Source organism: Anopheles coluzzii, chromosome 3 (genome assembly GCF_943734685.1).
Source record: "Anopheles coluzzii chromosome 3, AcolN3, whole genome shotgun sequence".
In the NCBI taxonomy this organism is placed as follows: Eukaryota; Metazoa; Arthropoda; class Insecta; order Diptera; family Culicidae; genus Anopheles; species Anopheles coluzzii.
The window spans coordinates 80,484,711-80,502,626 of NC_064671.1; the positions used below are offsets into that span (position 1 = coordinate 80,484,711).

The 17,916-nt window shown below is 47.9% G+C and overlaps 5 protein-coding genes across 5 annotated transcripts in view; 2 read left to right on the forward strand and 3 right to left on the reverse strand.

Annotated features, from left to right (window-relative positions):
- Positions 1 to 1,357: 1,357 nt before the first annotated feature.
- On the reverse strand, positions 1,358 to 3,866 carry LOC120958012 (2-(3-amino-3-carboxypropyl)histidine synthase subunit 1). The gene is made up of 2 exons (XM_040380535.2): positions 2,231 to 3,866; positions 1,358 to 2,034 (listed from the first exon to the last, which is right to left on the reverse strand). Exons 1-2 carry the CDS (start codon positions 3,302 to 3,304, stop codon positions 1,669 to 1,671), a joined length of 1,440 nt encoding a protein of 479 aa, XP_040236469.2. The 5' UTR covers positions 3,305 to 3,866; the 3' UTR covers positions 1,358 to 1,668.
- A 1,835-nt stretch (positions 3,867 to 5,701) lies between these two features.
- Positions 5,702 to 7,831, forward strand: LOC120955910 (meiosis-specific with OB domain-containing protein). Its single transcript, XM_040377138.2, has 2 exons — positions 5,702 to 7,004; positions 7,071 to 7,831. Exons 1-2 carry the CDS (start codon positions 6,074 to 6,076, stop codon positions 7,601 to 7,603), a joined length of 1,464 nt encoding a protein of 487 aa, XP_040233072.2. The 5' UTR covers positions 5,702 to 6,073; the 3' UTR covers positions 7,604 to 7,831.
- A 75-nt stretch (positions 7,832 to 7,906) lies between these two features.
- LOC120955909 (dynein axonemal intermediate chain 2) lies at positions 7,907 to 10,857 on the reverse strand. Its single transcript, XM_049608229.1, has 5 exons — positions 9,571 to 10,857; positions 9,070 to 9,483; positions 8,869 to 8,998; positions 8,724 to 8,807; positions 7,907 to 8,653 (listed from the first exon to the last, which is right to left on the reverse strand). Exons 1-5 carry the CDS (start codon positions 10,642 to 10,644, stop codon positions 8,583 to 8,585), a joined length of 1,773 nt encoding a protein of 590 aa, XP_049464186.1. The 5' UTR covers positions 10,645 to 10,857; the 3' UTR covers positions 7,907 to 8,582.
- Positions 10,858 to 10,960: 103 nt separating this feature from the next.
- On the forward strand, positions 10,961 to 15,770 carry LOC120955911 (dynein intermediate chain 3, ciliary-like). Its single transcript, XM_040377139.2, has 3 exons — positions 10,961 to 11,900; positions 13,741 to 13,990; positions 14,064 to 15,770. Exons 1-3 carry the CDS (start codon positions 11,514 to 11,516, stop codon positions 15,251 to 15,253), a joined length of 1,827 nt encoding a protein of 608 aa, XP_040233073.2. The 5' UTR covers positions 10,961 to 11,513; the 3' UTR covers positions 15,254 to 15,770.
- LOC120955908 (ecto-NOX disulfide-thiol exchanger 2) overlaps positions 15,351 to 17,916 on the reverse strand; it is a 10,172-nt gene continuing 7,606 nt past the window's right edge. The window contains exon 5 of the mRNA XM_040377134.2: positions 15,351 to 17,916. This exon is cut by the window's right edge and continues 868 nt beyond it. The gene's annotated coding sequence lies outside the window, so the exon portion shown is untranslated.

Genomic DNA, 17,916 nt, shown 5'->3' on the forward strand with positions numbered 1-17,916 from the left:
TGAGATCGATGTTTTTGTTTTAATGCTATTCAATAAATTAGATAATCTAGATAGTCCATTCAAGGCTTGAACCCATGACGGGCATGTTATTGAGTCGTACGAGTTGAGGGGACCGCGGAAACGTAAGCTGGACTTAAGTCCGTACTAGTGATGTGCTGTACGGAGCGCACCCACGACTCCGATCCGACTCCGACTATTGTTAAACCGATTCCGACTCCGGCGAAATGGAACCACTAGATCTGCCCGGAGGCGGAGTCGTCTGGAGTCGTTCCTAGTCGTCGGAGTCGTCCAGAGTCGTTCGGAGTCGCTCGGAATCGTTCAGAGTCAACAGGAGCCGTGTGGTTTAATGTGCTTGTGATCAGACATTTCCTTTCGTTGTGTTTTTGTGAACGACTTCGAACGACTTTAAACAACTCCGGACGATTCTAGACGACTCTAGACGACTCCGGGCGACTCCGGACGATTCCGGTCCTTTTCGGACGATTCCGAACGACTCCGGATATTGCAGCGCGGATCTACCTTCCGGAGTCGATTCCGAATTTATCGGAGTTGGATCGGAGTTGACTCCAGATTTTTGCCAACTTTACCCATCGCTAGTCAGTACCTCAGCGGGTTGGACTCCAGATTAACACATCAAAGAAAACGTACATGTAAGGAATAGGGTCTAGGGATAACACCCCAACATCCATGGTGATACAGGGAATGGTATCTTGGGGTGTTATCCCTAGATCCCTAGACACATTGGAGAAGGTGAGTTCCTTCGTATACCTTGGATCCCAAGTCACATGTGGCTCTGACATATCGTTGGAAATTCGAAGGCGCATTCTCGCTATAAATTGCACCTTCTGTGGGTCTACGTACGTGACTGCGATCTGGTCAAGTCTTCAGGCGAACCAAACTGACGCACTACCGGACTCTAATAAGGTCCCGTTGTGATCTACGGACATGAGACATGCACCTTACTGGAAGGCGATCTACGCGACCGTCCCGACATAGCAAAACTCCTTTACTACCTCGAGATGGTCGCCGTCAACTAATACACTGCTTCCCAGATGGTCGGAGTCTCCGGCAAGCAGGTACTTCGTCTTCGTTGCATTGATTCTCAATCCAATTATTGTTGCTTCGCGTTTGAGACGCGTGTACGCCTGACACACCTTCGCTGTTGTCGATGTCATCTGTGAAGCCAAAAAATTGGAGAGACCGATAGAGCATCGTGCCACGGATGCCGTTGCTTCCGCGATGATAGACAACGACATCCGCGAGAAGATCAACATTTTACCAATAGCAACATTATCTTCAATATTCATTTCAGAATTTCGGCACGAAAGAAGCTGGTAGGAAAACAGGTCTTGTGGAATTATTCTTTAAATACGGCTAGCATAAGTAATTTATATTTACACGTTCTTATCAACTCTACGAGTGCCCATCACTAACGAAAACTCTCGTACGCAAAGGGTGTTTGCGTACGGAGAGCGTTGTGGCAGTTTTAGTTTTGCGCACCCACCGTGTTAGTGCTTAGTACTTACAAAAACCCTTAAGTTATGTCCTAGATACACGAGTACATATGTATATATATCTGTTAGCCAAATAGTTCTTGTCATAGGCAGCTGCATTAAGTTAGCGTCGCGAAAGGCTTGTAGTCGCGCCCCGTCGTGTCCCACACCGCTTCTACTCCTCTTCCACACTAAGCGACAGTTGTTTCTGCTGCTGCTGCTGCGAGACGTTCTCCTTTCCCGCCTTTTGCTCCCTGTCTTTTTCGTCCTTGCAGCGGCCACAGCAGCCGCCGGTCGAGTTTTCACAGATGTCAAGCTTCTTGAAGTTGGGCGTCCATTCGCCGAGGCTCGCGTTCGCGTAAAAGTCCATCGGGTAGGCCACCTCCAGGTTGGGCGCTGGTTTGGGTTTCTCCTCCGTCGCCGCCGTACACTCCGGTATGTTCCATTCGGCGTCGCCGAGCGCGACGGACAGCTCGTACGGTGTGAGCAGCGGCTTCGGGAAGGCAGTGCCCCAGTCGATGGACAGTCGCGGGCAGGCAACCTGGCGTGGGGGGAACAAGATTGGAACATTTAGATCGTATTTTTCTACCATTTTATAACCCCCACCCCCTCTTGAAGATGCGCCCTATCAGCGCACGTACATCTCGTTCGCACGATATCTTCCATCAAAGCTCGCCTGGTTCGATAGGCATCATCCACACACACACACACATCCACCATTTGCGCTACAAACGTACCTGCACGAACGCGTCAATGTGCTCCATGCGGGCCAGCTTGGTGGGGAAGATCTCCGACAGCAGTATGATGACCGCGTCCCGGCCGTGATGCTTCAGCCGGCGCTCCAGATGCTCCAGCACCTTGGTCGAGCCCTGGCGACCCAGCGTCCCCAGTATCAGCCCGAACCGGCGGGCATCGCGCGCCTCATCGATCGCGCGCTTGCGGTTGCGCCGCATCGCCTCGTGGTCGTACAGCTCGCGGGTAAACTTCTTCTCGTACGGGTCGTACTTGTACGCCTCGAGGCCCGGATTGGCAATCATGGCCGCCTCCAGATGGAACCGCCCATCGCCCAGGTAGATGAGGGTGCGGAGTGCTGCCGCCGCCGACGATTGTTCCGTCCCACCGCCCGCCTGCAGCCGTGGTGCCGTGCAGCCCAAAATCTCGCCCGGGCTGAGCGGCTTGGACTGCGGTATGAGCACATCGTACCCGGCCGCCTCGCGCAGCTCCTTGGCGGCCGCGTGCAGCGTCGCCACGAACTGGATCGTGCTGACGAACGCTAGCGGCCGGTCGCGGGGAAAGTTACGCTTGACGCTCTCGACGAAGTGCAGCGTGTCGATCTTGATGTCCACGAACACGTACAGCACCTTGATGCCGGTGGTCTGATCGATCGGTATCAGGCAGCTGTGCCCGTAGTGCACCAGCAGGTCCGCCCCGAGCGCCTTGGCAGTGAAATCGTCCACGCAGCAGGCCCCGTACGTGACGTCACCCATGATGACGGTGTCCGCCTCGGTGAACCGCTCGATAATGTCGCTCAGCACGAGCGAGAACATCAGCAGACCCTCGGGCATCTGCAGTGCCACCCGCTGCGCCTTCGTTTCCCGCACCCGCCAGATCGTTTTGTGCACCTCGAAGTTGTAGTTGGCGGGCAGGGCGGCGATGGCCTCGTTCAGCTCCGGATCGTTCAGCAGGCTGGCCGGGATTTTGTTGACCACGCGCGACGCACCCTTGAACACCTTCCGGGCGGGTTTCGCTTTCACGATCTTTGTTGCGTCGGACGGTAGCGGAAGCTGCTGCTCCACTTGTGCTGCTGCCATGGTAACAGCGCTAACAACTGCAACCGTGGTGCGATAAGAAAGAGGCAAAAAGGCAATCTGTGCCAAATTGGTGCTTTTTTTTTTTTTGTTCTTGCTCTCGAACCTAGGCCAACCGTTGGCCAATTTTCGACGCTTTTGCTTTCACGTTCAAACAGATCACAAGACACACTCAACGCCGGAGGTCAACGCGGGTCACGAACGCTCACGTTCGACTGGTCGCTTGAAAGTGAGCCCGTGAAAAACCTAGCAGCGCACAGGGAACAACGCACACGCAGCACCGGACTGGAAAGTGAGGGCACGCGCGGTATGACGAAACTTGCTGCACGGGATTCCTTGGGATGGAATGATGGGAGGGGGTGATTGTTTACCCTTCGCAGACGGTTGCATTCGCGGCACTCTGACTCACTCACTCCAATGCATCGCGCGTGTCGGCCCGAGTCGAGTCGAAGGTAACAACTGCAACTCCCAAACCGTGGATTACGTGACTTTCAGCACACGGCCAATGGCTGCAGCGCCGCAGGGGCATGTATGCCAAAAGCGAACCAAAACAAACCGCCGTCAAAACGGGGCGTTTCGCGATGTTTTGCGATGGGTTTGTGTCGAACGCGATGATTTTAACCCTTGAAGCAAAATACAAACACTAATCGAAATTTTAGATTTATTTTTAATACACAGTATTTTTTAGTTATTTTTATTCAGAAATTTGTAATGTGTCCAAATTTTCCACAGAAATCGAAAAAATCAAATCGCAAGCCAACTAACTTAATAATAAATTTCAACAAACTAGTGATAGTAAAGGTGGATTTTGACAATTTTGATAATACGAACCATATCGATGATTCCGACGGTTCCAATGGATCCAATGATTTCCAACGATTCCGGGCGGTTCCGGTCGGTTTCCTGTTGCTAAATTAGTTTTGGTGTTCCTGGTCGAGTTTCTCGACCTTTTCGAAACTACTAGGGTACATTTCACCGTTCCGATCGTTCCAAAAAGTTCCGTCCGAATCGGCTACTTTTGAAATTATGAACCTAGTTCCAATTGATCCATTTGAGAAACGGAACGAACCAACTAGGTGTGCTTTAAAACGTGTTTCATTAACTTTAAACCCAAGTGCCACAAATCCACAAAACTACCACTAAACGGGTTCTAAACGACTCAAGCTCTCTACCTAAAGGGAATGTAGAAAGACTTCGTTTAGCAGACGGCAAACGACTCATGCATTCTAAAAATAGCAAAAAGCTGGTGGCGCCATCTGTTTGTGGTATACCCAACCAGTGGAGGCGCTTGCCTCGCTTTGGGAGCTTTCTCCTTACAGGTTTTTCCAGGAGTTCTCATAATTGTGGGCCACTTTATTGACTCCTTCTTGCGTGAAATGAACTTAATGTAATGGGAATTGGTCTCTATAGCACCCTTGTTGAACAAATCCAATAGGAATTTCCAAGAAGCCTGTAAAAAAGGGTGACATTAAGACCAATTTTCAACATATGAAGTTCACTTCCAATATGAAAGAGTCAAGGAAGTGTCCGACAACTATGGGAACCCCTGGAAAACCCTGTATCTCTGTAATGTTATATTTCGCATTGAAGTTATGCATCGCTCCAACTAGAACGGCGATACGCTTGTTTAAGTACTAAACTCCAATGAGAACCATATGTACAGAGGCAAGTAAGATTTGAATATTGGACGATGATGCTGAAACCCATGTATATAACCACACGACCGTTCATATAGATTTTTGCTTGGAAAATTTGTAAGCTATATAGCTTATGATTAGATGAAGCTTGTCGAAACACATTGCAAGAAAAGGACAGTACAGGCGGTCCCCGAGATACACGGTTAATGGGGACCGAAAACGGCCGCAAAATACCGCGTATCTCGAATTTCCGCGTAAGTCGAATCTCGTGATTTCCAGCTGAAATATCACTAATTTTCGTGTAATTTTGCAAGTAAGGGGTGGTTTTAGTCACTTTATGAATTATTTGATATTATTCTGACTGAATATAACTGTTTTAAACCTTTTTAAATAGTTTTTAACATTCGATCAAAACGGAAATTATTTTGTATTTCACAATGGATGTGTCAAATCAGTACAATTTGCTCAAAGAACTGTCAAATTTTGAAAACCGCGTATCTCCGAATCCGCGTATAAGAGGTACCGTGTATCTCGGGGACCGCCTGTAATATAATAATGAGTTGTAAAACGCCATCTATTGAGCGAACCAGTGAAGCTATGGAGCTTTCTTTTTTTCTATGGACATTTGATTTTCCAGTCCTTTAAGCTTAATCTATGGCGCTTGGGAAAATATTCTTCCTAGTTTCAAATCTTGAACATATTATATTTTTAATGTTAAGTTAAATTTAAACTTCAGTTAAAATAGCTTCTATGAAGCAACTACAGTCTGAAATGTGCTTGCCGAGAATATAATAATTTTCTTATCGTTCAAATTCAACCCCACCACGAAATGGCAGTTGTAGGGACGTTTTTCCGAAGAAAAAGTATTTATCGAAAAAAAGTTTAATTTCGCCTTTGCTGAAGTGCGCGCACAATTGTGCACCGCACTGTACCATGAGCCAATCAAACCGTTGAACGATAGCGCCATCCATGCGTGCCTACTAGGACGGTAAAATAAACGAAACCTTTTTTTCCCTATTCTACTGTTTGAGGTCTTCGCCCCAAGGATAGCCATGGTGCCAGTTCCTTCTTTACAACCAAAGCAACCCAGTTGCTGCCGTCGACATTTCAGTTTGTCTGCCCAATCGCCGGCAGGATGTGTACGTCCGAAATTTCGTCCGTTAAAACGATCGCCCAAATCAACGACGAAACGCGCAACTTTATCCTGGTCGGGGTCGTGATAGCGAAAAGTGATCCGCGCTATTTCAGCGGCCACCCGAAAGGGCGCGGACCGTTCGAGGCGGATTCGACCACCGCGGACACATCGCACGAGACGGCCCGGGGCGTTCTCACGCTCACGTTGCGCGATTCGAACCGTGACACCATCAACTGTACCGTGTGGGGTAAGGCGGACACTATCATCCACTACGATGGTGCGTTTGCCATCGGGGACGTGATCGATGTGAACCGGCCGCAGGTTGCTGCCTCGATGTTTGGCCGTTCCGAGCAGTACTCGCCGACCGTTACCTCGCCGTACTGTCTCACGGTAAACGACCAGACGGTCCAGGGGGCACAGATAACGCGCCACGACGGACCGGCACAGGAGCTGCAACGGTTTCGGGCCCTGCTGAGGGTGCCGCTGGTGCAGCCGGGCGAAACCATCCCGCTGGCCGACATTGTCGCGAGCGGTTCCGGCTGCAATGGGGAAACGTTCAACGTGCTCGTTGTGGTGCGTGCGGTACGCGCCAAGCGGGATGTTCGAGTCGCCCGCAGCAATCAGGTGAAAACGTTCCGTGAGGTAATCTTGATGGACGGCAGCCACGGTGGGGTGCTGATGAAGCTTTGGTCCGACAGCTACATCCGGTGGTCGGAGCAGTGGGTACCGCTCAAGACGACCCTGCTGATCGTGGATGCGCGGGCCGAGTTTAACGCGTACTACAAAACCATCTGCCTGGCGGTGGACCGGAAGACGATAATCACGCAAGAACCGGCTGTACCGCAGCTGGCGAGCCTGCTCAACCACGCCAGGAGCATCCCAACGCAGGAGATCGATGTCGTATGCTCGCTAGCGTCCGGTTCCGTTGATCGTTGAGTATTCTATTTGCTATTTTCTAATTATATATTCTAACACAAATCCTATTGCATTCCAACAGCATCAACCATAAACACCGTAATGACGGTGCAGCAGATTCTCGACCGTACCGAGGGTGATCTGGTGCAAGAGGAGGACCAATTTACCGCCCTTTGCTACGCCGTTATAACTCGCTTCGATCTCGACGGTTGCTCGCGGCTCGTTAGCGAACGGTGCGCTCATTGTCGGTCGCTGGTGCGGGAGCCGAACGGGACGTGTGGAAAGTACGATTGCCCAGGGCAGACGACGGCACCCGATGCTCGGGAGCCATTTTTTGACATCGCGGTCGACGTTACCGATCACACGGGCACGCTGACCGGCTGCCGGATGGCGAGCCGTGTGGCAGAAACCGTGCTCTGCTGCGATGTGGCCACATTTCTGCGCCAAACCGACACGCAGCGGACGGTGCTGAAGTGGAAGTATCTGCTCGATCGCTGTGCGGTACGGCTGATTGTGAAGCGACGGTCGGCGGTACGGTTTCAGCATCTGTACTCCATCGTCGACTGTGCCATCGCGGACCCGGCCGAGGTGGAGGCTAAGCTGAAGGTTTACTGATGACGGCATTAATCAAAATTGTTTCCTTTTTTGTATTACGCTTTGTAATATTGAACTATTGATTACAATACAGTAGGTGACCGCTAACTGGATGTGTTTTAACTGGAGTGCTTTTTAACTGGAGGTTCGCTAACTGGAGTTACTCTCAGTTAACGAACACTTAAACGTCAAAACATGAAACATCCGGAATCTCATGAAGAGAAATTTATTGCAAATGTGCATTTTCAAGCAACTTTAGGGTCTTTTGCATACGTTTGCTATTAATTTATGTTATTACACGAATTACTATACTTTATATCAACATAAATGAAAAAAAAGTTTGGTATGTTTATTCCAGTCAACGCCAATCAAAACAATCAATCCATAGAAACGTCACTCCAGTTAGCGAACATTGTTCGTTAACTGGAGCATGTTTACCTCTCAGTTATCGGTCACCTACTGTATATAGAAGCCTAGTTGGAATATGGAGTTTCTACGATTTTACATAATCTGCTTATTTGTTTTACCTTCTTAAAATTTAGGTTTAAAATAATAAGGATCTAGAAGCCACAATGGATTTTTAAATTTAATACGAGATTGAAAAAAAATGCTTGTAAATATTGAACATTTTGTAGGAAATAAAGGAATGCTGGAAAGCAGTGAATAAATGCAGAGACGACGTTCTCGGGTTTTGTGGAAATCTATGTAAAAATCTAAACACGCGATTACATTAAGACCAAGGCAAGACCTACACTTAAACCATATGCGTCTGCAGGTCAATACGTTGATAGTATCGATTACTTAGGATTTGTCGACTGTTGTGCCTGATACAGTAAAAAAGGCAAACACTGTGGTACAAGATTGTTAAAGACTAGAATTGCAGAGCGTTAAACACCATGAATAACAGTAGCAGTTTCGGTTTGGCCTTCTGCAATAAATATGATTTGTATGATGCTACAAGAAGTGGGCCTCAAGTGTCATCTCCAGTATTTTCCTCTTTTTACTCATTTTCACCATCGGACTCGTAATTTTCCGGTTTGTACGGTTTGCGCACTTTCTTCGGATCGTATTCTAAAACACCAACGAAAAGATAATCATTGCGCTAGTCTGGTTAAGATTTGGTTGCTCTAGGAATGCTTACCTTCTTCATACTCCTCCGGGTGGCGTGACTTTCGTTCTTTTTCCAGCATCTGCAGGTACTCCTGTTCGGCCGCTTCACAAGCAGCTGAAGCAAAACGGAAAAAGGTAACAATTTATCACACAAAAAAGGCGTAAAAAGTACTCACATCGACACTGGAATAGCTTCGGCTTATCCTCCGTATGCTCGTCCTGCCTGTTTAGGGTGCGCACCTTCAGCTTCATCTCACGCGATTTCGCCTCCAGAATCTTTTCGCGGCGATTCTCCCGCTCAAGCATCTGTACGTTCCGGGAATTGAAGAGTAATATTGTCAATACATCCACCTTCGCGGTCTCCTTCCCCAACTTACCGCCGTCAGCAGTGGCTTGTCATTTCTGATCGACGTCATATTTTCCGACATTTCGATCAAAAACGTGGCTCCCTTCACACTGCCCGTACCGACCAGCCGGCCCGACTCGTGGGCCCTCAGGCACTTGAGGCTCTCGTCGCACACCTTGATGCTGAGCGTTGGCTCGCTGTGCTGCTGAAGCAGATCCCAAGCGTCCAGCACACCGTCGACGCGGCTCACGAAGAACAGCGAATAGCGCGTCGGACTCCAGGCTCCGTCCGTCAGCATTACGTCGTGGTTTTTGGTCCAAACGATCGAGCTCTCCCGGCAGTCCTCCGACCAGATGCGTGCGATCCAATCGCCGATGGTGAGGAAGTTCTTCACGAAGGCGGGATTGCGCGTCAGCGCGTAGATTGGTCCCGTGTGGCATTGCATCTAGCATCGATGGGATGGTGTAGGTGCAAACCGGTGATTGAAAATGTCCTCAACAAAAACCCACCCCAATGCCTTGTAATTACTCACCCTGAAAACGATTTTCTCCTGCGGAGATTTTCCCTTCCGATTGCACGAAAACAGCATGCCCTGTTCCGTGCCGCACATGAAGCGCGTGGGAATCGATGTTTCGTACTCCAGGCAGCTAACGCCGTACGACCGGGACAGGTCCTGCTCGTCCGCCTTGATCGGATCCATCAGCAGCTTGTCGATCGGTTGCGACAGCTTCCGCGTATCCCACCACATCACCTGACTGTCGGACGAGCCGGAAAAGAACTCCGTGCCGCTTTTGGAGTTAATCCACAGCGCCGAATTGACCGGAGCGCGGTGCGAATGTTCCCGCTCGCTGATCATGACCGGTTCCTGCTCGTTGCGCGTATCCCAGGCAGCCACCTGCCCATTGTACATACCGCACACCAGCGTCGTGGGGTCCTTCTGGTTGTACTCCAGGCAGATCATCGAGCTGGTCGGCTTGAACCGCAGCAGCGGAGCGTTCGGATTTTCCACCTCCCATATGTACGAGCAGACCGACTTGCCGAGCACCTCGCCAAAGTTCATGTTGCAGTGCGACACGGCAATCTTGGTGCCACCGTCCGGCGACCAGGACAGATGCGTTACCGGCTGCTTGTAAATGCTCGGATCGCGGTACACGTTCAGCGTGCGCGAGCTGCTCCGCTCGATCAGCGGTGCCGGCTCGAGATCGTCGAAGTACTTCTCGTAGATGTTGACCGCATTGTTCTGGAAGATGCAGTGCTCCATCGGCTTGGTCAGTGCCATCAGCTGGCTGATGTAGTTTTCATCCTTCTCCACCTTGCGCCGGTAGCGCACGGTTTGCTCCGGATCGAGATAGTTGACGTCCTTCGGCCAACCGCCCTCCGAGTGCAGGATACCGTGATGCTCGTACTCCGCACTCTCCGTGTTCGCTTCGCTGATCGCCATCTGCCGGCTGTACTGCGTGCCGACCGAGACGGGATCGCGCAGAATGTACTCGCGGAACAGGTCATGGTTGGCGGGTTCGGAGAATTCCACCTTGTTCTTGTCGGAGAACAGGCACTGCTTGCCAAACTCGCGGCGCTCCTTCTGGTAGACGTACTGTATGTCCATGCTGGTGCTTCGGGCTGGACTTCACTGCACAGGCTGCTGATAGGACACGGTTCTGTGACTCTATATACGCGAATTAATAATAATACAGACAGCAATTACACTAACCGAGCTACTTTTTTGGTTAATTTAAGGGCGTATTTTGGAAATTCTCCTGCCAGTCCCTTGTGCCCAGGAAAGGAGGGCATGAAATTTTTCGCAACTGTCAAGGTTGTTTACTTCGATTGGGTTATTTCGTATCCCGTTGTTAAGGAACACCCGAACGGTTACTACGAACACGTCATATGTTCGTTTCCATAGTAATAGCGTCCCTAAAGTAAGCGTTTCAGTCTTATCTGTGAACGTCCAAGATTATAGCCAGCTTTACAGCTGTATCTTCAAACGCAATGATGTCCTTTTTCAGGAAAAACAAAAACGGCCCAACTAATGTCCGTGATCCGTGAACTATTTGCCTAGCGTGGCCTTGATACGATAACGAATTTAGGCACCGGTTGAATGGCGGCAACGCTACCACATCCGGTCGTCACTACGAAAACAACAAACCAGTTTCCCCCGTAAGTTATCGATCAAACGTACGATGGAAACGCTTGGCGCCAAAAAGAGGGGTCCTCACCGATTAGGTGGACCCATGAGTGCCAACATTGGAGCAATAGTCTGACTAGAAATAATCGGGCATCGTTCGGTAACGGTCGTATTTCTACTGTGCGCACCCTGCCGTCCGTGCACGTGGCTGTTCAACCATTCCACGTGCGTTTCGTTAACGGCTGAGGATTTAGGATACGCATAAGGGGGAAGAAAACGCACAACCTGTTGCATTCGCATACTCTATTTATCTCTCGCGGTGTGAAAGTGAAAGCAAAACAGGCGCCAAGATGAAGGTGGACACAAACGTCAGCACCAGCCAGATGGATCAGAACTGGACCCGCTACATGGTGATGTGCGACCGGAAGGATATCCGGCAGGCGACCAACTTCCAGGAGGAGAACGAGGTGCAAGCGACCCTGGTCGGCAATAAGGCGCTGGCCAAGCAGTACGAGATACAGAATCCGGTCGACCGGGGCACGCAGAGCACGAGATGGATACTGAACACGCCCGTCTGGACGGTGCACAATCGGTTGGTCCACACCGGCATCACCCATGTGGAGGGCGGCTGGCCCAAAGAGATCGACTGCTGGCGTGACGAGGAGCTGATGACGCGGTACCGCCGGAAGCAGGAGAAGAGCGAAGCGTACGTGCAGCAGATGCGAGGACTAACCAGGGTAGAGTGTGCTTTAAGCATGTATCCCCATTCTTTGAATGCAGCCTTATTCTGCGTGGAGCAGTTGTTTCTTTTTTTGTTATTTTTGGTGCTTTTTTTGGGTTCGATGCGCAACGGGCACGCGATTTTAGCCGAGGAAGCGGGGCCGTGTGTCAGCACCTGGCAACGTGGATAGATGATGGGTTGGCAACGCCTGGAGGCCTCAATGAAGAGTGGCGGCTTTTAGTTTTGAGGCCTCTTTTTTTGGAGGTGTTTCACTTTTCGATTTGCAACACCCACCCACACCCGTGTCGTCGTCTAGAGTGAAGTGTTGTCAGAACGGGTTCGGATGATGTTCACCAGGCAGGAAATCGATGGCTGGACGTGCTGTTCCATTTTCGTTCGCTCTCCCCCAAACGCTTGCACATTTTGTTAGCTGAAGGCGACGAGCCCTTGAAACGAAATTTGAAGAAATCAAAAGTGCAATGGGAAAAAGTTAAACTCACCTGATGTTGCAGAGCAAAGCGAGTTTTTAATTGTTCAAATGTACGATGAACCGTTTGGCTTTTCCAATTCACCTGCAATTTTTAGTCATGATTGAATATCAATTCAAGGTTTGTCCTTTTCTTCTTGATTGCTTCTGCCGCCGCTAAGCGGACTGGGATACTTTCAGTTTCAGTTCCTAGCCGGCTAGGGCCGGGATAGGTACAGCATCAGTTTCAGAATCGATATAGTGTCCTGGACAGGGGGCCGCTTCTGATTTACTTCTTGAATCAGGATTGATTTGGATGCAATTTTAGGGGCAGCATAGGATCAGTTTCATATCCAGACTCATTATTCCTCATCAGTTTGAGGACCGGTATGGATTCAGTTTCAGTACCGAAATAGGTTCGGATCTCATTCATCCACCATGAAATGTTTGGTATCATATTCAAATAGAATTAGTTTCCAGATCAGTTCTAAAATCTAAACAGACCCGGAAATGGTTTTTGGACCGATATATGTTCAAAACCAGCTCCAAAAGCCGCACAGCTTTTAGATGGTTCAGTTTAATATAGGAAGAAACAATGCCTCATGCTTTAAAAATTTCTACGCCGAAGTTATAGTCTTTCTTCCTTTCTTCACTGCTTCTAAGCAGAGCTAAGGGAATTGAAGCAGGATTAGGATATATTCGCTTTATGTCCCTGGGCCAAGATAGGTTCAGTATTGATTCCTGAAATGGGATAAGTTCAAGATTATTTCTTGAACTTTGATTAGTTGCAGAAACTAGACGGTTCCAGATTCTATTCTAATCAGGTGCAAATTTTATCCAACTTTTATTCTTTGGTAAAAGTTTCACATGAAGATGAAACAGTTCCAAGATGTTGGTAGTTCAATTCCAATTTCACAAGCCGTATAGGTTCAGGACATGTTACAGAAGTCTATATTAGAGAAAGCTATAAAATCAGGTCCTGAGTAACCATGAGTTGGTTTAACTATGAAGGATATGAAGGATGTCCGACAAATATTCAATAAAAAGTAAGAATTTTGTAGATCTCCAGTTCCAGAATAGGAACTGACGTTATTAAAACTTCTCATGTGGCTGAAGCTTAACGAACAAGATGATGTTACTTACTTACTGATCCGGTGCAACACAACTGATTTGCCTGCTGCTGGAGTGTTCGAAACCGATCACGGATAGAGATCCGTTATTCCGCCAATCCGTTATTCCGGTCTTACATGACGGACACCTTCACGGCCTTAAAAGATGATCTAGCTTGATTGAATATCTCATTGAATGATATATTAATTTGAAATTGAGTTCCGTTATATGTTCTTTACAGACATTGTTAATTTCGATTTTCATATTCTTCCATACCCAGACGATGGATCATGCGATCATGCAGAACAATGCTTGCAACATCTACCAGAACTACTTTGAGGATATCGAGCAGCATGAGCTGATTGAACAGTTCACATCGAAAACGGTACACGTGTACAAGGACTACCTGGAGGAGAAGCGGTCCTGCACGTACATCTGCTGGTCGGACGAGGGGAATCACTTCGCGTCGGCACACTGTAACATTGGACAGCGCCGCGGAACGACCACCGATTGCTACATCTGGGATATTGGTAAGCAGGATCTTTGCAATCAGTTACACAAAAGAAGATGATAAAAACTTACCGCCAACCCTGTTTCCACCAGAGCATCCAAACAGTCCGCTGCAGAAGCTATTTCCACCGTACCAAACGCGCTGCCTGGAGTACAACTTTAAGGATTCCACCCAGATGGCGGGCGGGTTGTTCTCGGGCCAGGTGGCCCTGTGGGATATTCGCGCCTCCGGCACACCGGTGGAGACAACGCAGCGCGAAGCGAGCCATAACGATGTGGTGACGCGCGTACTCTGGACCAGCTCCAAGACGACGAACGAGTTTCTCTCCGGCTCGACGGACGGGCGCATCCTTTGGTGGGATACGCGCAACCTCTCCGAACCGTACGACTATCTGAACCTCGCACCGAAGGACGTGCAGGCGCGGGAGGAAGACCCGCGCCACTGTTTCGGCGTTAGCGCGGTCGAGTTTGAACCGACCATGCCGAACAAGTACACGGTCGGCACGGAGAACGGTATGATATACAGCTGCAGCCGGAAGTACAAAACGCCGGCGGACAAGATACAGTCCACGATCGACGCGCACACCGGCCCGATCTATTCGGTCGAGCGGAATCCCCTGTTCATCAAGAACTACATCAGCGTCGGCGACTGGCAGACGAAGATCTGGACGGAGGACTGCAAGGACAATCCGATCGTGTGGACGAAGGAGTACGCGGTGCAGCTGACGTGCGGCATCTGGAGCCCGACCCGCTGCTCGCTCGTGTTCATCTGCCGGATGGACGGCGTGATGGACGCGTGGGACGTGATCCACCGGCTGGACGGGCCGGTGCTGCGCCTGAAGCTGTCCGACGCACCGCTCTGGTCGGTGCGCGTCCACAAGGCGGGCAAGCTGATCGCGAACGGCACGGACAATGGGGCCATCTACCTGACGGAGATCTCGGACAACCTGACGTTCAGCTCGGCGAACGATAAGCCCGCCCTGTCCGGGATGCTGGAGCGCGAGATGCGCCGGCAGCGGCTGCTCGAGGCGAAGATTAAGGAAATTAAGCTGAAGGAGAAGGAGCTGGAGCGGGAACGCATGCGGCGCCATCTGCGCATGGACAATGCGAACTCGATCGAGGAGGAGGAGAAGGATCTGGTGGCGGACGCGATGCACCAGTTTTGGACGAAAATCCACGGCCGCAAGAGCTTGAAAAACACGCTCAAGGGCATTCGCATGCGGGACACGGGCGTGGGCCTGCTGGCCAAGGACAAGAAGGCACAGAAGAAGGAAAAGCGTTAAGGCGCGAACGCCGGCGCGTTGCTAGTGTGGGTCCGATTGCAACATGATTTGGATAGATTTTTTTTTTTGTGGAGAGAGGTTTCTATTTGTAGCACAATTTTGTTTCACTTTTGGTTTATTGTACGAAAATTTGAACATTTTGCACTTTTGTTACGCAAACAACACAACTGAATGAGGACAAATACATACGCGTCTACGCGATCATTAATTAGAGGGAATGAAACAGTCGAATATGCTTCCCTCTCAATGCCCTAGGGAGGTGAGTGGTACTACGGGGCAGCTGGGAATAAAGTGGCACCACCACCCGACGTTAATTAACGTTAAGATTGCTTTTACTGCTGCTTTGTGTTGATAAGTTGTCATACTTTAACAACCTTATATTGGTCTTGTTTGTTTTTGTTTTTCTTTTGTAAGGAGTTAAATGGTATTTGTATCTAAAAGGTAGGCAAGTATAGTATGGCATTGGTTTAAGTAACTTCATGAATAATTGAGATACAACACAGGAAACGGGCGCTACACGCCCGGACTAGTTTCGTAATGGCGGCAAGGGCTGGTATAGGAGCTGCCAGGTAAAATGCACACTTCCCCACTAGATACAGGTTCTAACAGCACTTTCCCCCCCCAAACGTGTGTATTCTAATTTCCCTATCCCAGTTCCCCTCCCCCCAACTTATAATTCCATATTTAGCTATTTTTAGTAAAGTACTTTGTGAAAACTACTGGGAGAGAAAACAAAACACGATGCTTTAAAAAACGTGCTTGCACAGTTGCGCTGCTGTACCTTTTTTTTTTCTTTATCAGTACATTCATATCATCGAGTTCGTTCGTCGATTGTTATTGTAGTTTTGTTGTTTTTACTGTCAATAATATAGATATTCTCACTCATCAGATGCAGCTGTCCCTACGCGAACGAAGCTTTTGTCGCTATTTTATTTTTTACTTATTACTTTCATTTTTCTTCACTCTCGCCCTCTCTCTCTCTCTTTATGTATTGTAGCTTATAACACGATAATTGACAATAAAGAGTATGCTTTTTTTAAAATGACACTTTCTTAAAAGTATTCAATGTCGGCTGTATAGGTATGAAAAGTACATGTGTTGTTGTGTGTGTTTTTTTCTCGTCAGTTGTTTGAATTGCTTTTAAACACCGTGTGTAAGTCCCGCAACGTTGCGGGTCGTTTTCACTTTTTTAAAAGGGGGCATATTTTTTATGCTTCAGGCAGACGGGCGGGAAAAACCGGAACTATAATAATAGACACAATCACACAGCAGTGCTTATCAACAACACCTTAAAGGCTGTGTTGGGTAGTAGTAATAGTAGTAGTAATAAATGAGTATTTTAATTGTTATGTTTTGTTTTTTGTTTTTTTTTGCTGCTGTTCGTCTGACAAATACAAAAATGACCTAATGCCTAAAAAAGGTAATAGTGTTTTACGTATGTTAGCCATTGTACATACACCATCCGTTACGAGTAATATGTTTTTGGTAGAAGAAAACGAACAATAACATTGCACTAATTGCATTGTTTAAAAATTTTGCACTAACAATACGGTAATAAATATGTTGAATGATTCATTATTCACACTAAAAATTAAAGAATAATAAGTTTGACATAAGGAGAGAGAGAAATTATTTAAAAAAAATGAAGTGCACCTAGTCGAGCATGACCGTTAAACGAACACGAGGAGTAATGACACTTAAACAAGACAACAGGATGCAACAAACCCCTTCCTTGCATTGCATGCTTTACACCACATCACAAACATATACACAGCTATGGATTTCAAAAATTAGGTAAAACTATTTTACGCTTTTCCTGTCCGGTTCCGCAATAAATTAAATGGCCATCTTTTGTTTTGGTCTACAGGTAAAGTTTTCAAGATGCTTACGAAAACGCATAAACTAGCTTTTTTTCCTATTCTGACTGATGATTTTCTAAATTCAATTGAAACCGAGTATTATCAATCGTTCTTTTTTCGTTATCTGTTCATTCTCATTTCACGCTTCTCGCAATAATTCACTTTCCCGCATCAAAAACATACACACTTTTGATTTGGTACGTGTGCGAGAGATAAAACATAACGTCACGCACTTTCGATTTGTTTTTTGCTTTTTTGTTTTTTTTTTTTTACTTTTACATTTACTGAACTATATTAGGTGCACCGAAGTGTATGCGCACTCGAACGAGGAAGACATTGGTAAGATTGATGATATATAAAAATGGAGAGCTTGCTACTAATGGGTGTAGTACACGAAGGTACTGTAGAGAGTTTAAGCGGGCGTATTTTGTAGTACCCAGGTCTACACCCCAGCATACACATGCGAGTATTATTGACTGCTGTGAGTATAAAACCAGCCGGTTAAAAAGCACCTTCGTTTTGCATTACGCTGTATTATTTCGGCCTCTTTGGTTTTTGTTTTGCCGAACGAGATCACTGGTTTTTTTATGTGTCTGCCCAGATATTATAAATAAAAAGCGATTGGGATCAGCAAACAGGTGTACAATAATTATCATGAGTGTCTTATTATAATTAAATGGGTTCTTTTTCAAAGAAAAACAAAAGGAACACAATATATTGTGCTGCTTTTCTTAAAGCAGCAGCACAGAGTTCTAAGTACCAACACGTGGTATATACGGTACACAACACGTGGTCAATTGAAGT